Source organism: Aspergillus costaricaensis (genome assembly GCF_003184835.1).
Source record: "Aspergillus costaricaensis CBS 115574 unplaced genomic scaffold BO79scaffold_73, whole genome shotgun sequence".
Classification (NCBI taxonomy): Eukaryota; Fungi; Ascomycota; class Eurotiomycetes; order Eurotiales; family Aspergillaceae; genus Aspergillus; species Aspergillus costaricensis.
Window position 1 is genome coordinate 2,239 of NW_020291873.1, and position 17,680 is coordinate 19,918.

The following is a 17,680-nucleotide window of genomic DNA, read 5'->3' on the forward strand; positions in this document are numbered from 1 at the left end:
GTCAAGAAGTAGCTGGATAACCCCCTCATGGCCATTCCGTGCGGCCCAGGAGAGAGGAGTTTGACCATACTCTGAGTCCTTAGACTCCACATCTATCCTTCCAGTATCAAGAAGTGTCTCGACAATAGCTGTGAGCCCTAGATAGGACGCCATAAGTGTGTCATTGGAATCGGGAAACTCGTATCTGGTGCGTTTGTAAATTGCAGCCCACTTCTTACATACTACTGACCCTTGTCGACAAAGCATGCGTCCACGTTTCGCGATTGGATCTTCTCTTGAGACAGCAGCTCTCTGAAAGTGAACCGCCCAGAATTGTGCTGCATAGTCCATAAGCCCAGGGAGGGTATCATACATTCGGCTCAAGTACAGTGTGCATATCTCCGCCAGGACATAGTGCGATTTTTCTGGAGACAGGCTGTGCTTCCAACTACCTGCCCCAGTATCACCACCGGCCGGTTTCTGAATTAAGAACTCCCTTGCGGTCTGATGGAAAAGATATACCTTCTGATCTATCACAACCAAGAACAGGCCGCACAGTTCTCTGATCCTGGTCTTTTGTCTTGTCAAGGTCGTCTCGGTGTCTTCATTAGCCGGTATTTCCTTTTTGATGTCGTCGATCGATTGCTCTGCTGTCTTGACTGCCAAAGACAAGGTTATCTCTTCCAATGTCAATGGACGCTCCGCTGCAGTTACAATATGGAGCAACTTTCTGGCCGCGCCATGATCTGAACTTCGATCCAACATCTTGGTGTAAGCAGCATCGATATCTTTGGGAATATCATGGACCACGTGGTCCACATCCCCTTCAGTGAGTCCTGGCATTCTTTCTAGGACATTGAACGTAAGACTGACCCATAAATATGTCCGATTATTAACCGAGGTGAGCTGCTCGATGATGGAATCGCGCTCATTTTCTGTCAGGTCAAATTTGTTGCCTAAGTCTCGAACCCTTTCTGTAATGACCAAGTCAATCTCACTAGAGATCTTCTCAATGTTCTCCTCATTCTCGCCGCTCAAACGAATTGTAGGTAGAGATTTCTCCAGCTTGAAGAAATCGAGCCGGATTTGTTCATATGGGCGACTTGTCATCAGAAATTTTAGGTTGCACTTGCCAGGGTTGTTAAGGAATAGGCGCTCTATCGCTTGAATCAGAGTTGTCCGGTCATCTTCAAAGCACTCGTCCATGGCATCGAGCAGGATGATTACTTCGCCGGCGTTAACATCTGCAGTCACGTAGAGAAACATATTCCACAGTTCATTGAAGGATTCGACGAGCTGCTTCCCGCTGGTCTCTGACTTATCCAAGAGCGAATCTTGGACAAGATGTGGTTGGGCGAGTAAGAGTTGGCGGAGAATGGAAGCAAGTGCATTTATGGCTCACGTTTGATCTTGATAACCGTCTTTGAAGAAGAAGTAACAGATGGTTCTTGTTCCGCTAGGCAAATATTCGTCAGCCAAGTATCTCGTGAGGACTGACTTCCCGCAGCCTGGCTCTGCAGACACCCAGAGAAGTCCAGAATTCACATTTTCATTCCACCTGGTGAACTGAGGATGATTCGTGAACCATTCACAAGTTCCTGGCACACGCTTGCCATTTATATCTTTGCGATCCTTGTATGGGCAGGTATACAACTGCTGGAAGAGATTGACTCGCTTTTTATCCTTCTCAGACACAGTTTGCCATACCTGTATCTGTTGTAGCTTGTCCTGGAGAGCGTTCAATTGGCTATCGATCTCTAAGACACGCGCCGAGGAAATGATGTCCTTAACACGAGTGTCGTATTGTTCGATATCTCCAAGTATTCCGTCCCACCCGTCGTGCTTTGACAAGGATTTCAGAAGCTGTCTTGCTGTTGGTTTACCAAGATAGCAAACAGCCCGAGACTGAAATTCAAGGACTTTGGCACATAGATTTCTCATGTCACTCTCGAGTGATCTTCTCAGTTCGACACCTAGGCCAGTCTGACGGGGCAGGAAATGTTGTTCGATCACTTGGAGTCGTGGTAACAAGGAGGAGATAGAGTCTAAGCCCCGTAGAACGCTCTCATGTTGTTCCATAGCCTGTATAAATAGCTGCTGGAAAGTTAGCAGAGCTGACAGAATATGGATAGAGGGACTAACCAAGAGTCCGGCCGTAACACCGGCACATGCTATGGCAGCGGGAGGACTGGCGGCTGCAGCCGCATTGACAATGTCCTTGACGCAAAGAATATTCTGACACACCTTGGTCAATTTTCTCCGCTTGTCATCGTGGGCGATATTGTCTTGGATGGTCCATTTTTTGTCATCAAGCCGCTCAGTCGTCACATTAAGGAAGGTGCGGAGATCATTCACACGGATGGCGTTCCCATCATTTTCGGACTTCAATCCCAGTCTGGAGTTGAGAATATGAATTGACTCCACCCATATTTTGTCCAGGGTCTCGTCTTTTCTGAGAAGCTGCTGCGCCTCCAGCCAAGGATCGAACACTTTCTCTATGGTGGAGGAGTGGGGAGGGGCACAGTATCCATTGGTTCTTTCTGAGCCTGTCCTAGACTGATCGTCCGCAGTGAGCTTGTCGCTTTTTCTGTTAGATCGTCGACGCCACGGCAGGCAATCCCTCCACTTCTTTCTGCTCTTTTCCCCGCGGGACATCATTCTGATCGCTGTTCTGATTGAGGGTAACGAAATAAGCTGTGGGTGACACAACTTGAGTGACGGGCAAGTATGCATTTTATCTTTCATGCCTGATGATTGAGCGGGGCTGAACGACAAGGATGTACCAGCTTGTTTCTAGCCAGCCACTGCCCGACCTGCCACATGATTGGAAGACCGAGATTTCCGCGATGTCAATCATTGCAGTAGTCCGTAATTAGGCTTTTGTCTTCATACGTGTACATCCCAGCCTAACATAATCGATGGCTATGCGGGAACTGCCCTACCACTATCGAGCGGTTTTGAGGCAGTTAACTATGGATAATTATTTATATCTGTAGTGTTGGGTGTACAAGGTGTGTATTCATACTCTGACCTCTTGTAAATAAAGGCGATATGCAGAACTACCTTATCTACCTCTCCCTACGTATTCCTTACATACATTGAACCATTACTTTGATTGGGTGTCTCGTCAAGGCCTATATTGGCCTAGTTGCCTGGTGTTCTGTTCTGCGGCCCCCGTGGAGCAGGGCTTCGAAACCTCTGGGACGCTTCTGCAAAGTCCAGTACAGCCCTGACGGTCCTGTGGTCTTGTTCAGAGTCTTGTGCCTTACCTTCCTTACCTTGTTGCTCTACTAGCATGCCTGAAATGCTGTTCAACACAGCTCTAATCTGCCTCCGCAATTGTTGTCGCCGGTCTGAGTTTCGGGCAGTCCACCAGTACGGGGACTACCGTCTCGCGAGCTCCACAGATACACCGGTCATCGTCCTGGAAACCATGTTTTCTTCCGGTACGTTGCCAGCCAAGAGTGACCCGTCCGAAGTTGTGCAAGCAGAAATGCTCGGTTCTGTGGGAGCGATCTGTACAGTCATTCGGGTACGGATTGCCGGCAGGAGTTTGTCGATCTGGCGGAGGTGCCCTTCTCTTTGTAGACTGTATTCATTCTTCCTTCCACTCGAATAAAATACTTCTTCCGGACGAAGCCCTTTTCTCGCGAGAGAAGGGCCTGAAAGGGGTGCATTTTCTTCGGGCCTAGCGCTTCCATTGCCAGCCGGTCGGCCTCATCCTTTCCGGGATCGTCGATTTGGCCAAATCCTACTTCATACATGGAGCTGGCGAGATCTACCTCATGCTCAAGGTAACTCAGCTGCGGCTGGAAAGCGGTCCGTGCTCTTTCTTCCTCGGAAAATGAGGCTGCCCCACGAGAGGGGGCGACCTGCAAGAGGGGGACCGTAATGTGGCAAGTAGGGATGGTGGATTGTAATTACAATTTCATGTAATACACCCAATTTTTGGTCAAATTTCATGTAATGGGTTTGGCTGTTGTAAGGATTAAATCACACTAAATTTGTATAGGTTTAGCGCCATAATTTAGCTAAAATCGTAGGTAAGCAGGTATATTAACCAGTTGGCTAAATAATATAATAGAAGTTACTAAGTATATACACAGGCAGGTAAGGCAGGCAGGATCTAGTTTATTTAAAAATATTTTTAAATTAAATAGATGCTAGTTTCCTCTTTAAAATTAGTTTAAATAAACTAATCTTGAGCAAAATTATTAAAATTTATATATTCTTATATATGTAGCAGTGTTTTCGAATTCGGTGTTTAAAAGATTAATATATATTGTGATAGGATCTACTTGTCAGGGTAGGAGGCCTGTCGACTAGGTAAGGAATTAACCACCAAACGCAATGGATTCGTCTAATAATGACAAAGGTAGCCTATATCCACGGGATAGACTGATCCTTGAGGGATCAGTAGTCTCCTGCAGAGGAATCGACACCTTTTAGGTGTCGAGAGGGTGTAGAACCACTATCGATGACCTCACGACTCTCATGATCGCTTCTAATACGTCATTACGATGCCCAAGGCCCCGACAGCTGGGTTATTCTATCACATATATATATTTACAGTATAAAATAATAAGAAATCTCTAGTTTTCTTAGACTACCAAGGGATCAGGATCCTGGTAATCTAATTAATTAAACTAGTTGAAATTAATAATATAATTGGTCAGTTATGGTATCCACTAAAATCACGTGATAAATTGAAATTGTAATGGTTCAACCGAGTGAAATTACAGAATTACTGTAATGGCTTCCCAAAAATGAAATTACACCATCCCTAGTAGAGCAGCACCAACCGTGGAGTCGGATGGCAATGCCTCTTCCAACACCATGCAAGACTGATGAGATCAGCCCTGCTAGCAGCAGTTGTTTCCGCCCAATGACTTACCCCTTCCATCACACGCAAGGCGAAAAACTTTTTGGGTTGACCTTGGAGTGACGGCTTTATTCCGACAGTCCCCCACCGCATTTCTCTGCACTAGTACAGTGCAAGAGCCAGATATGCTTAATCTCCTAAGCTTCCCCCTATCAATAGACGTTCGGTTTTACTTTGTAGACCAGAATCTTCATCAAGATAGCCAGTCTGGTTTTAACCCTCTTATCAGCACCTGGCAGACACTCAGTTAGACTGTATAAAAAGCAGCTTTCATTGGCTGCGGGATCCCCTCCGGGTGGGCCGAAGCGGCCAATAAGCTGCGGCTCATCCTGGCACTCACAATACCAAAAATGGCCGCTCCGACACACCAGCTCAGCGACAATTACACCATCACATGTTGAGATAGTTGCTTCAGCTTTTCTGACACCGACGCTCGTTGCTAATTAGAAGGCGCAGTTCCGCACGTGGAATATTTTACAGTACGACGTCGGAGAACTCTCGTCAGAATCGCGATAAAACCCATATATCGCTAGTTGCAGTGGTGCCAGTCTAGATAGGTGAACGATTGGGACATGTTTGTAGAAAAATGTGCGGGAATCCAGACGAGGTTGTTCGGGTCGTTGCATGATGGGTGTTGCGGTGAGAAAGTACGTGTTTTGGGGTCATGGGATGCCTGACGCGTGAGTGAGCCGAAGCAGGTGGGCCTTATCCGAGATGTTGAAGACTTGGAGTCCGTTAAATGATTCTCCATAAGCACCGAGATTCGCTGCGGTTGACAATAATTATATCCCCGCAGGCGTGCTCTGCATCCGGAACCCGCACCGTAGTACTCACCATTAGCCTGTGCTCTAGACGCTCACTGCTCACCAAATCCTCATCTCATGAGCCGCCCGGATCGTCACCCACAAAATCACTCTCACCGACTCTTTGGTCAGTTGATACGTTACCAGCCGGGCTGGCAATGCGGGGCGGCCAAATTCATGCTACAAACAGGGCTCCTTGGGCAATTTGGAGCTGTACAGCAAAATGAACTAGATGAAGCAGAGCACCGAGGTTCAACAGGTATATAGATGGGAAAGGGGACTCGGGGTGCCCTAGGCGAATGCCCCGTGGAGCCAAGCCCTCGATTTAGGCAGGAAAGCCACCTCTTCAGAGGACCATTCCCTGTCTCTCGTGAAGGTTCCACAGTGTTTAAGGAGACTAGGTGGATGATCAACCTCACCTGCTGGTTTCTCTCCTATATTCATTGATATTTCTGTACCCAATTCAAGAAAGGTGCGTCTTGCTGCGCCTTGAAACAGCCAACTGAGGAATTGCAGCTGTTCGTCGGCGGATGCAGATAAATAATGAGTATAAAGTGCTGAAGACGATGTATCTTCCTCCGGACTGGATATAGGATGTCGAGCTCGCTTTGACGGCTGTTTACCGGTCGGTTGTGATTTCCGCTTGCGTAGTTTCAACCGTTGACTACTGGTTAAGGGTTCCGGCGGGCTATTATGCGGCGAAATATTGGCTTTGCTATTGTTACATGGTGTTCGCGTATAGCTTTGGCCGTGTAAGCTAACTGATTGCAGATTGCTATCCTGCTTTTCGGCCTCCGTGTTTGAGTCTGAGTGGTAAACAGATGTGTTGTACAGAGTGACCCGGGGGGGGAGGGAGTTCGGGGTACAGAAAACTCGTCTCTGATCTAATGAAATAACTATTTTCAATCTGGGTGTATGGACTGCAACTCTCCAATCATCCATGGTCCGTCGTCGGCGAGGATAACCGGGTTAATTGGAATGTCATTGTATATATTAGACAACGGCCGGCTGTGCTCCGAATTGAGCGTGCTGGGTGATGAGGCGATGACTTGAAGGGCGGGCGCGTCAGTCAGACTATTCATGGTTTTTGATTATCCCATAATGTGACTGAATCTGACACGTTACTTTCATGATCCCCTGCAGATTGTTCAGGCTTCTCTGGGTGTCGCGTATCAGGCAAAGTGCCGGATGATGGTACAGGAGACTGCCGTGGTGGAAGTTTGGAGCTAGAGAATGTGTATGAGGGGTCTTGTGCACTTACACCTACGCAAGCATTTCCAGGCGGCTGTGGTGGGAGTGGATGCTTGGGCAATGGTAAAGTTTGTGGCCTGGCTTTGTTACAATGCTTGAAGATAGAAGACTTGTTATATGGACTGTATGAACGGAGAAAGTCGGAAGGCGGATGTTGCTTGTGATGAGGGAATCGTTGTGGGAGGAGCAGATTGTGTAGGATAAGGGATTTGTGTGAGAGGAGGGAAAGCCTATGGCCTTAAGTTTGCAAAGTGAAATGCAGACAACATATTGCAAGAAACGGGGATATCGGGATCTTTGGGCAGGGTTGACTCTGAATATTTGGAGCTGGGAGTGAAGGATGGAATGGGACCAGTGTGAAGGAGGGATGTGTAGGCAGGCAGGGATTGGGACACAGGATGTGGTGTGGGAATGGGATCAAGTGATAGGGGAGTTGTGCAGCTGATGAGAAAATTGAATGGTAACACTGCGACCTTCGCGGATTCTTGTATGTCCTCTCAGTGAGACGGCCTTGCGCACTGAAGGAACGCTGAAATGAAAGTTTCTTATCCTAAAGGCTCGTACTCTGTAACTGACGTATTGACCCTCGGTCAGGGAGTGCTGGGATTGAGGGCTCCCAGCTAATTGCAGCCAGCATGTTGCCTCCAAGTCGTGTATGGTTAAAATCTCTCGGCTCTACACACAATGAATACGGTTGAAGCTGCGGCAATTTTGTTATTGGGTGATGGTGAAGGCCAGATCGCACTTTGGTATAGGCATTAATTCTGGTGGGTTGAAGGCATGCGTTAATGGGATAGCATGTAACCCAGGCTAGGTGAACTAGCAAGCCTTCCGGCTTGTAGGATTGACGAGAGAGGGTTATTCTGGCAGAACACGGGATATTTCCCCTACCTGGTGACTCGAAGCCTCGTAGATGACAGAGCTATGAATCTAATGCTGGACTCAAATTTCAGCGAGAAATTAAATAATACATGATACCGAGACATTCGAAATCGGCTTCCGCCCCAAACACTCTTTAATTGCTTAGAAACCCCACTTGTAGATCTTTAGCACCTTGGCAGTTATGATGATGTTTTGTATGTTACCAGCACTGTATAATTCTGGAACTTTCGATTTCTTAGTGACATAGCAGTACAATACAGGCAACTGGTTAGTTAACGTTAATAAACGTGAACGTAACTCCCGGCCGCATCGGCCACCCGCCCGCGCCGGCCACCCAGTACACCGCCCTAGAAAGCCCAACACGTTCCTACATGCAACCACTCTTTTTATCAAAAGCAGTGAATTAGCAATGAGTAGTACAATGATTCTAGGGCGGTGTACTGGGTGGCCGATGCGGCCGGGAGTTACGTTACCCTTTATGTCTTAATGGATTGGACGTTACACTGTGAAGGCCATGAGTTCCCAATCTTGAGTGCAATTTCCATAAGAAGCCACCCGCGCTGATAGAAGGGGGCAGAGAGCCTTATAATCGCATGTCGACAAGAAGATAAAAGTTAGTGTTCAAATTCGGCTCCAGCCTCGTGGAATAACTCTTGTGTTACGGTAAAGTATGGCAAGATCCTTGCCATACTATATATAGCGGACCAGATCCTAGCCTGGTGCACATACTATTAAACATCTATCATATCATACACAAGTCAAACATTCAAACCTCCAAGATCACAGATCATTAGAAGGTCTTCTGTGTAAAAGCCATATAAGCCTTCCAAGGGAGCTTCCAATCCGAACGGAGAAGTTCAGGCTGGAAGATATCGAAATCGTGACTCTCTAGTCTATCCAGCCACAGCCGCGTTCCAACGGCCGGCATAAACACACCAAATGCACGATTGACCTCCTGTAGTGGGGTCTCATTCTGGGATTGGAAATCATACTGATGATCCTTTTCATGGCCGTGCTCAAACTCATGCCCTGCATCCTGCCCAGCACGAATATTGCTCAACATCTGCTGCACGGTAATCAGGTGATCGCTGGCCCGAGTGGCAACCGTGAAAACAGCATCCCGTAATCCTGGCGCCTCACTGCCCAGGCGGAACACCTCTTCTTCTTTTACCCCAGCCTGCGCCATTACATCCAATGGCAGCATTACGGCTCCCTGCTTTGCTCCTCCGGCCATTGTCGTACCAGCCTGGTCAGGACGCTGAGTCGATGCGCCCGGGAATGCCACCAGTGGCAAACCACGGAGTACAGCTGTGATACCGGCTGCCTTTCCAATATGCGATGCCACATGGTCCGCCGTTACGGATGTCATGGGCAGTGCTGAGAGTGTCAAGTAGAGCAAGGTCGAATAGGTGCTTTCCGCATAGGATTCGAGGGCAGCGATATCAGGGTACGGGTCGTTGGTAAGAGTCTGCTCGCGGGCATTGATCATTCTATTCAGCCAGCCTTTGCTAATTCGCGCCCGACCTTGCGTTCGTTCGGTGAGGTCTGAGATGGCGGAGGCGAGGAGAATGGCAATAGGTTCTTTCGGGGGGGACCCGGATAGTGTTTTGGCCATTGCATCGCGCCAGAATTGAAGGCGCATAAGCCCGATCGTGTGGGATGAGGTGGTATCAGGGATTAGGGAAAGAGAGACATTAAGAGCTCGAAGAGCGATGTAAAAGGTTTGCGCCGTTCGGGGGATGAAGGTACTGAGGGTATAGGAGGGACGGTCATATTGTCTGGCATGAACATAGACTGTATTAGATAGGTCGCCAGCCAAGATGGGTAATCGAAAAGACTTTACAGAAGAAGATTCGAGCAGTATTTCAGTGCTGCTTGCACTTCAGCTTCACTTGCTCCGGTCACTGGGGCGGCGACAGCGCGAGATTGGCTGAAACAGCGTTCTTGCGATCGCTGGACCTTCTGACGGGATATGCTGCATCGAAATAGCGGTTGCTGGGTTATGCGGCCCGACCGGATGACGTTCTTGGAAAGAGACATTTTGAAACAAGAGAACTCTCACTAGTGGCCGGGATAATTATCAGTATGATTAGTATTCCCGCAGTGAGCACTGGTTTCTTCCCCAAAGCGGTGGATGCCGGCATTACCTCGCTCCTGTCACGTGCTTGACAGGACCGTTTGAGACTGGGCCGAGTCGTTTCGATATCTTCAGTAGGGGATCGGGCAAATGTCACTTTTTGATGTTGATTGCCGGCGAAGTGGGTATACAGTCTGATTGAATCGCTGTATCAAGATCAATGAGAGAATATATGTTGAACGATGACCAGAGGCCTGGGTCCGTACAGCATCATGTAGAGCATCCTATTTAGGATGCGGTATGCAGAGCGGTGAAAGCACTGACAACTCAAAGGACCAAACTTCTGTATCTTTCAAGACCACATGGTGCATTCAGCTTCACAGAAAATAGTCTACTGTGCGTTATCCACCAGACTTATGTGTGCCAATGACGCAACGGCGCAATACAATCCTGCTAGTCATGGGACCGTTGTCTCAAGTGGAGATGCCGATGGAAAGGGTCAGTAGTAGTCCGGTCTGGTCAGTTCTGGTGACCGAGTGTCCCCGACCGAGGGATTCACCTCCTACGTCCAGCAACTCCCCCGCATTTCGCTCTCCTTGCGGCTGGACCATCGATTGCCCCGGCTGAGTTGCGGCGTCTTATAATAGCGTGTCTCCGAAGATGACATTTGACTAAGTTCCAGTTAAGCTTCCGACTAGATTTCCCTGCCATAGGACATTCACAGGAACTTGGTTTCGAAACTGCCCGGTAGGTTGTTGCCGCTGTTCCTCGAACGGACCGAGGCTGGCTGTCGTCGAGTCCGGGGCAATTCATAATCTTACTAGCCTGTACCGCCCTGATTGAATGTGTTCCCTTACCGCTAGTAATCCTGATACTGGAAACAAAACATCCATCCATTCACCCTTTGGGTGACGGCGAATACCCTGAGGTAGCTGTTAGACTACCACTTACCGCCGATGTTGTATGTGCATTCATGGCTTCCCTGCTCAAGTGGGTCCGAGCATCTGTCTACTCTATTCTCGCAGAGCTCTCTCAAACACCTCGGTGCTTTCCAACTACCGGATTAGCTTCGAAGAAGAGCACTTCAACTCCTACAGGAATGGCCACTACTAACCTATTAACATCATTGACATCTCCGCTCTCTTAAGTGTCAGGTCATCGGGAAAATAGAATTTGGATCCTCATCTATTGCTTGGCTAGCCCAGGATCTCATCTCCAGTCTGTCCTTCCTGCTTCACACAACCAACCTGCGGACTGTGGCTGAGTGATATGCTGATTTCATCACTATGTGACTCTCAAGGTCTATTCCTGCGATGAATCTCATACCCAGAGAGTCAGAATACATCAGCACATAAGTCAAGCCAATCTATCCCATCCCGGATACGGCTAGGTACGAACAACACTCCATACTTTGGTACTCGACTCATGCGGATCTGGCTGGGGTCATTGGTCTTCGGGGTCATCCGCCGTTGAATCCTTTGTAATGGGGAAAGCGAAGCAACGAGTTCTTGACTGAAAGATATGTTGTCCTAGTATCTCGAAAACGATTGGAATCAGACTGAACAAACCCTGTAAGATAGTGAAAGCAAGACATCACCATCTCGCATACCGGAGAATTTAAATCGTCGGAGAAATCCCTTGAGAAGAACAACACAAAGGCTTTCTTACATCTCATGGGAGGGGTAATTCAAGATAGAAAGAAAGACGGCAACGGAGCTGTTGCGGGATCCGTGGCTAAAGGGAGAGACAATACAGCCTAGAAAATGCTGTCGTAGCCGCAAATCATGCTTGCAGCTGTACAGCTCTAATGGAAATATCAAAACCGTTCGGTACCCCATGGGGCCGGTGCCAGACCCAAAGCATCAACTGTGAAGACTTCAGAGGCATTATCGTGATGGCTTGAAATTGGGGCAACTCCGTCCCCACCGGCCCAAAGTAAGTTCCTCGGCGATCCGGTTGACCACATTACCCATATTACCGTCACATACGCAACATCCCCACCAATCAGCGGAGCCAACGGGAAAGATCCACCTCAGCCATGACAATACGTGACCATCCAGCAGTCGGCTGATCCTGGCTTCCATCCAGCCGAGGTATCTTTCCTTCTCTTGATCTTCAACTCGCTCTCTTATCTCATGTGGCCTTTCTCCCTGCTACTTTTTTAGCTCACGCTCCTCTCCTCTACTTTATACCCTTTGCTTAGCCATCTCTAACTCTTCTTCTCTTTCTCATCTTTTCCCCCCATCCCTTCACAACCGCGAGGCATGTTCGCGGCTTCGAGCAGAACCCGTCTCTCCACTCTCCCCCGGACCCGTCTCTCCCCCGCCAACTCGCTCCTCGCCAGATCTGCCGTCGTAAGCCTGTTCCCATACCACCAGAATTCGTGAATAGTATCGGCTAATTGTGATTTCTACCGCTTAGACACCCATAATGGCACCCCGTCGCAAAGCATCTTCGGTCCCTGAGGGTAAGCAATCACATGCGAACTCGGTTCGAGATCCGCTATTGACACGTTGTGGATGGATAGGCTACAAAGAAGATCTCTCCAAAGGCAATATGCTCAGATTCGAAGACTCCCTCCCCCGCCTGCCGGTACCCTCTCTGGAAGAAACGGGCCGTCGCTACCTCAAGTCCGTCCACGCGCTGGTCTCCGAGGCCGAATATGAGCGCACCAAGGAGGCCGTCGACGCCTTTGTTCGCCCGGGTGGTGAGGGTGAGCCCCTGCAGGAAAGGTTGCTCGCCCGCGCCGCCGACCCCAAGGTGAAGAACTGGCTTCTTGAATGGTGGAATCACGCCGCATACCTGGGCTACCGGGACCCTGTCATCCCCTACGTTTCGTACTTCTACTCCTACCGCGACGATCGCGCCCGGCGGGACCCCGCCAAGCGCGCCGCCTCGGTTGCTACCGCCGCTCTCGAATTCAAGCGCCAGGTGGACGATGGCTCCTTGGAGCCTGAATACATGCGCGGCCAGCCCATGGCTATGAGCACCTACCAGTACATGTTCAACTGCTGCCGTATCCCCGGTGACAGTGTCGATTACCCCCAGAAGTTCCCGGCTCAGGACAACGAGCACATTGTGGTCGTGCGCAAGAACCAATTTTTCAAGGTACCTTTGACCGTCAACGGCAAGCTCCTGAACAACTCTGAGCTGCAGCGCCAGATTGAGCGCATCTACGAGGTTGCCCAGCCCGCTCCGGCGGTCGGCGTCTTGACCGTCGCTAACCGTGACCTGTGGGCCGACGCACGGAAGAAGCTGCTGGCTGCGCACCCGGCCAATGAGCAGGCATTGCGGGACATCGAGTCGAGCGGGTTCCTTGTCTGTCTGGATAATGCCACTCCCGTCACACTGGAGGAGCGTGCTCACCAGTATTGGCACGGAGATGGTACCAACCGCTGGTTCGACAAGCCGCTGCAGTTCATCATCAATGACAATGGCACCGCTGGGTTCATGGGCGAGCACAGCATGATGGACGGCAGCCCCACCCACCGCCTGAACGACCACTTGAACAACCTCATCTTCAACCACAAGATCGACCTCTCCGAGCAGCCGGTGCGGTCCGACCTGCCCGACCCTCGTCCCATCACCTTCCACCTGGACGGCCCTGTGCTGGAGGCCATTGATGCCGCCAACAAGGAGCACCGCCAGCAGATCTCATCGCACGAGCTCCGGGTCCAGGCCTACCAGGGCTACGGCAAGGGTCTCATTAAGAAGTTCAAGTGCAGTCCGGATGCGTACGTGCAGATGATCATTCAGCTCGCTTATTTCAAGATGTACGGCAAGAACCGCCCGACTTACGAGTCTGCCTCGACCCGCAAGTTCCAGGAAGGCCGCACAGAGACCATCCGCACGGTGTCGGATGAGAGCGTTGCTTTCTGCAAGGCCATCAGCGACCCTGCCGTCCCCCGCGAGGAGGCTGTCCGTCTACTCCGCTCAGCACTGGCCGCCCACACGAAGTACACGGCGGAAGCCAGCGATGGCCGTGGTGTGGACCGCCACCTGTTCGGTCTGAAGAAGCTGCTGCGTGAGGGTGAGAAACTGCCTGCTCTCTATGAAGACCCCGCATTTGCGTACAGTAGCTCGTGGTATCTATCAACCAGCCAGCTGAGCTCGGAGTTCTTCAACGGCTACGGATGGAGTCAAGTGATTGATGACGGATTCGGCATCGCTTATATGATTAACGAGAACAGGTAAGCTCCCCTACCCATAAGTCTTGATCGTTGCTGACTAGTGGTTTAGCTTGAACTTCAACATTGTGTGCAAGCGCCTTGGCGCAGAGCGCATGAGCTACTATTTGAACGAGGCGGCATCTGATATGAGAGACATGCTGATGCCCGACTTGGCTGCCCAGAGCGAGAAGGCCAAGATGTAAGATAGATAGATACCTATATACCAGCGATACACTTTATTTCAGACCACAATTGAGGATATACACGTTCATAGAGAGCAGATAGATACATTATAAACCACTCATGTCCAGAAACATCTGAAACAACACAGTAATACTATATTTCCGCAACAGCCGATAGAATGATTCGGAAATCATAACATATTAGCTCGGAGATATTTCCTTGGCATACCAGTATATTGATCCCTCCCTCCTCGTCACCTTTTTACCGTATCTACAAATCGAATGGATCTATAATGTCTCACTAATCTTGCATGTGATTCTGTGCTCTGACAGTGTTATGATATGTTGAGGCGCGAAATTACTAGCAAAGCAACGAAACAACGAAAGACCAAGCGAACGAACGCGAATTGCAGCAACAGAGTGAGTTGAATTAGTAGCTATCTAGATGCTCTAGCAAAACAAAGCAAGAGGTCGTTTGTGGGCGGCCTGAGCGCCAGGCACATGACTACACCTACTCCAGCAGTTGCCTCAACACGGCCCTCTAGGTGAAGGAGCGTGCAGAGAGGTGTTAAATGAAGCCGTAGGTGTTCCCTAGATAGGCAATCTTCCGCATATTAAGCATCTTATCCAGGATGCTGAGCGGGAGGGGTAGCCAATGGGGTCATCACTAGGAGGCTACGGAAGGCACGAAACTTCTCCCGATCCAGCGGGTTGGTAAGGCCGTCTGCAGGGTTGCAAACGCCTGCAATGTGTTGGAATAATATAACATCCGATCTGATGAGGTCTGCCACGAATAAGTAGCGGTTATCTAGCCATCTGGTGGATCGGGTGTAGGTGCCGTGGTTAAGGATTCGTAGCCAATTGGCAGCGTCGCTGAACAGGGGTATCTTGCTGGTATCCGATATCCTGAGGTCAAACGCCTGCGCCAACTTCTTGACATACAGGGCATCATCGTACGCGCAGTATTCTGCAACGGTAGAGGAGGGTGCAACAACGCTCTGTTTGTTGGATGACCAGGTGATAGGGCCGCCAGCGTGATCCCATAGGAGGTAGTATCGCGTAGATATCTGTACACGGCTTTCAACGCCTTCGCATCCGCCGTGGTTGGGGCGTGCATGCGCCTCTGAAGGGGAAACGTTGCATCGGGTCTTGTTTTGGTGGTTAATCAATTCAATCTGCCTACAAGACTCTGATATTCGTTGACATCAACCCCTTCGGTCGACATCGAAGTGCGATCCGCCTTTGTGTAGGTGGGTGTCATGGGGATGGCAATGCCTGAGCAGGATTGCATTCCTGCAGCAGCGAGGCACTCCTCCACATAGGTGGGTTGCGCGAGCGAGATACTGCCTGCCTCGTAATCACGTAGAATATTGCAACCAAGCAGGACCTTCGGTTCGCCTAGTTCCTTGAGTCCGAATGCTTCGTTGAGGTGGCGCTTTACTGAGATTAGATCTGCCTGTTCAGGACCAGAAACAGCGGAGTCATCTATATAGATGATAAGCTATATCTTATTATTTCTATAAATATACAGATTCTCTAGCAGGGGTTTAAAGCCCACTTCCTGCAACTTTTTGTTGAAGGTGTGGTGCCAAAGGTGCGCCGCCTGCTGAAGTCCATAAAAAGGCCATTTTGAGTAGGCACACCCGTTCGGGGGGACCCTCGTGGAACTCTATTGGCTATTTCATGTAAACTTTCTTGCCTTCTATCTGGGTGTGTAGACAGGCAGATATAATATTACATTACTCTTAATGGAGGCCCTCGACGGCCATATTGACCATGAACATTTTAAGGATAATCTTGCTTACTACTGGAGCAAAGGATTCAGTATAATTAATATCAGGTATCTGACCGTTATTACAGACCACCCAGTGAGCATGAAATTGTATGACAATACCTTCTGTGTTGATCTTCAGTTCAAATGCCCACTTGCCTGGGATTATACGAGCGTTGGCGGGTCAGTCAACCACTACGTAGGTGTTCGTAGCAGGTGGTTCAGAGCTGCGCAGGGAGATCCTCAGCGAGGTACTTAGCGGTATCGATCTTTGCAATTGCTTCATGCAAAAGCGTGTTTTCAAAATTGATCGAAGTGCCCGTCTCCGGCATGATCGGACCCTTAGGGGTAGGCGCGGCAGCTGCTCTACCAGGATCTTTACAGTCATCTCTATACGTACGATTCTCATAAAAAGTCACGTCCCTCAATTTCTTCACCTTGTTCAAATTGGGATACTAATCTAGATATACATAGCCGTGATCCCTGTCGGATCTGACAAAGTAGCTAGTTTCTGCGCGGGGGGACATCTTCCTGGATATGATCTAATCCTCTGCAGGTATATATTGGTAGCAGCGGCATTTAAAAACACATAGAAAGTTAAGTGAGGCATCAGGATTCGGAAGGTTGTAATATAACCAATATAGGTAAACAGATGTTTATTTAACCTCACTTCCTGCGGGCACCAGGCGGTTCAGGATCTATACGGCAAGCCTTACAGTGAATAGTCAGAGGCTGGCAGGCAGTCCAGAGTCAAGTATTGTAATCCTACTTATTTAGTTGAGTAAACTATCATAGCACTCAGCAAGGCTGTTTGCTTCAGATGTTCGAGGAGACAATATTATAATTTAGATTTCTTAATCTTCGTGATTTGCCTATTCTTTCAAGCGGTTGAATTCGCGGCCCCTGTCAAGGTGCCACACTGCCACGTAGCAGCCAACCATATTTTTATATCCAATATTGATTCAAATAAGTTCCGTAGAGGCATCATTCTTCTGCTTCAACATGGCTGTTCACACCAAACAAGTTACATTATTAACCAATATTAGGAAGTACTTAAATCCTCCATGCCTGAATAGGGTTACTTGCTACACATCAGCATGCCACAGCTGGATAGGATCAGCAGTCCTCAGGATAGGGTCCCTGGATACCAAACGCTTCGCTTTCTCTAGGGAACACGCCTCGCAGTGGAGGTCCTCACGGTGTTCGAGTTCAATTTGTTGATTTTTCGCAGCGGAGGCAACCTTCCTGCATGACCGTATCGCCGGTGCAGGAGCAGGGGGTCCACCACAGCGAGGGCCAACCCTGCATCCTCCGCACGCACGAAAAGCACGTTTTTGCATGCTTGCAGGTGGCCTACCACTTTGTCATCCTGCTCCCTGCGTAGGGTCAGGTCCTTTGTGTTCGCGTATATTCCGAATTCCTTGCACAGGCGGTCCGCCGAAAGGAGGCCGTAGGCGAGGTCCGGCTGGTAGAACGCTTTGACCTTGACCTCGAGGCGTTCGTTGTTTGCAGATAGGAACGGGGTCTGGTAGCCAGCAGATCTAGCAACACCAACACTCCCATCAGATGTTCCGTATTTGTAGAAGTTGGAGGCATTGAGTTCGTGATATTCGTTAAGCGAGGCGCGGTCAGGGGTCAGATGCTGGGAGCTTCCTGTACTGTAGATCCTGTCGGCTACGGGCAG

General features: G+C 49.4%; 4 protein-coding genes across 4 annotated transcripts in view; 1 reads left to right on the plus strand and 3 right to left on the minus strand.

Moving 5' to 3' along the window:
• Positions 1 to 343, minus strand: part of BO79DRAFT_117289 (ankyrin repeat domain-containing protein) — a gene marked incomplete at both ends in the record, with an annotated part of 1,699 nt that extends 1,356 nt beyond the window's left edge. Inside the window, 2 exon segments of the mRNA XM_025677935.1 lie at positions 124 to 213; positions 230 to 343. Coding sequence (XP_025533700.1) covers positions 124 to 213; positions 230 to 343 — 204 coding nt within the window.
• An 8,198-nt stretch (positions 344 to 8,541) lies between these two features.
• On the minus strand, positions 8,542 to 9,960 carry BO79DRAFT_205864 (uncharacterized protein). Its single transcript, XM_025681875.1, has 2 exons — positions 9,641 to 9,960; positions 8,542 to 9,575 (listed from the first exon to the last, which is right to left on the minus strand). Exons 1-2 carry the CDS (start codon positions 9,835 to 9,837, stop codon positions 8,588 to 8,590), a joined length of 1,185 nt encoding a protein of 394 aa, XP_025533701.1. The 5' UTR covers positions 9,838 to 9,960; the 3' UTR covers positions 8,542 to 8,587.
• A 2,088-nt stretch (positions 9,961 to 12,048) lies between these two features.
• Positions 12,049 to 14,253, plus strand: BO79DRAFT_78145 (carnitine O-acetyltransferase CAT2). Its single transcript, XM_025689738.1, has 4 exons — positions 12,049 to 12,228; positions 12,296 to 12,341; positions 12,402 to 14,064; positions 14,114 to 14,253. Exons 1-4 carry the CDS (start codon positions 12,139 to 12,141, stop codon positions 14,244 to 14,246), a joined length of 1,932 nt encoding a protein of 643 aa, XP_025533702.1. The 5' UTR covers positions 12,049 to 12,138; the 3' UTR covers positions 14,247 to 14,253.
• A 2,908-nt stretch (positions 14,254 to 17,161) lies between these two features.
• Positions 17,162 to 17,668, minus strand: BO79DRAFT_260776 (uncharacterized protein; the record flags this gene model as incomplete). The annotated part of the gene is made up of 1 exon (XM_025686421.1): positions 17,162 to 17,668. A coding segment is annotated over one exon (507 nt), but the record flags the coding sequence as incomplete, so codon positions are not given.
• Positions 17,669 to 17,680: the final 12 nt, after the last annotated feature.

What these genes read in the sequence shown, in the direction of transcription:
- BO79DRAFT_205864 (XM_025681875.1), bottom strand. Translation starts at nt 9,837, where the DNA reads ATGTCTCTTTCCAAGAACGTCATCCGGTCGGGCCGCATAACCCAGCAA. An exon ending in TACTGCTCGAATCTTCTTCT is followed by an intron (nt 9,576 to 9,640) that starts GTAAAGTCTTTT and finishes TGTTCATGCCAG; the next exon opens with ACAATATGACCGTCCCTCCT.
- BO79DRAFT_78145 (XM_025689738.1), top strand. Translation starts at nt 12,139, where the DNA reads ATGTTCGCGGCTTCGAGCAGAACCCGTCTCTCCACTCTCCCCCGGACC. An exon ending in AGCATCTTCGGTCCCTGAGG is followed by an intron (nt 12,342 to 12,401) that starts GTAAGCAATCAC and finishes GTGGATGGATAG; the next exon opens with GCTACAAAGAAGATCTCTCC. An exon ending in TATATGATTAACGAGAACAG is followed by an intron (nt 14,065 to 14,113) that starts GTAAGCTCCCCT and finishes CTAGTGGTTTAG; the next exon opens with CTTGAACTTCAACATTGTGT.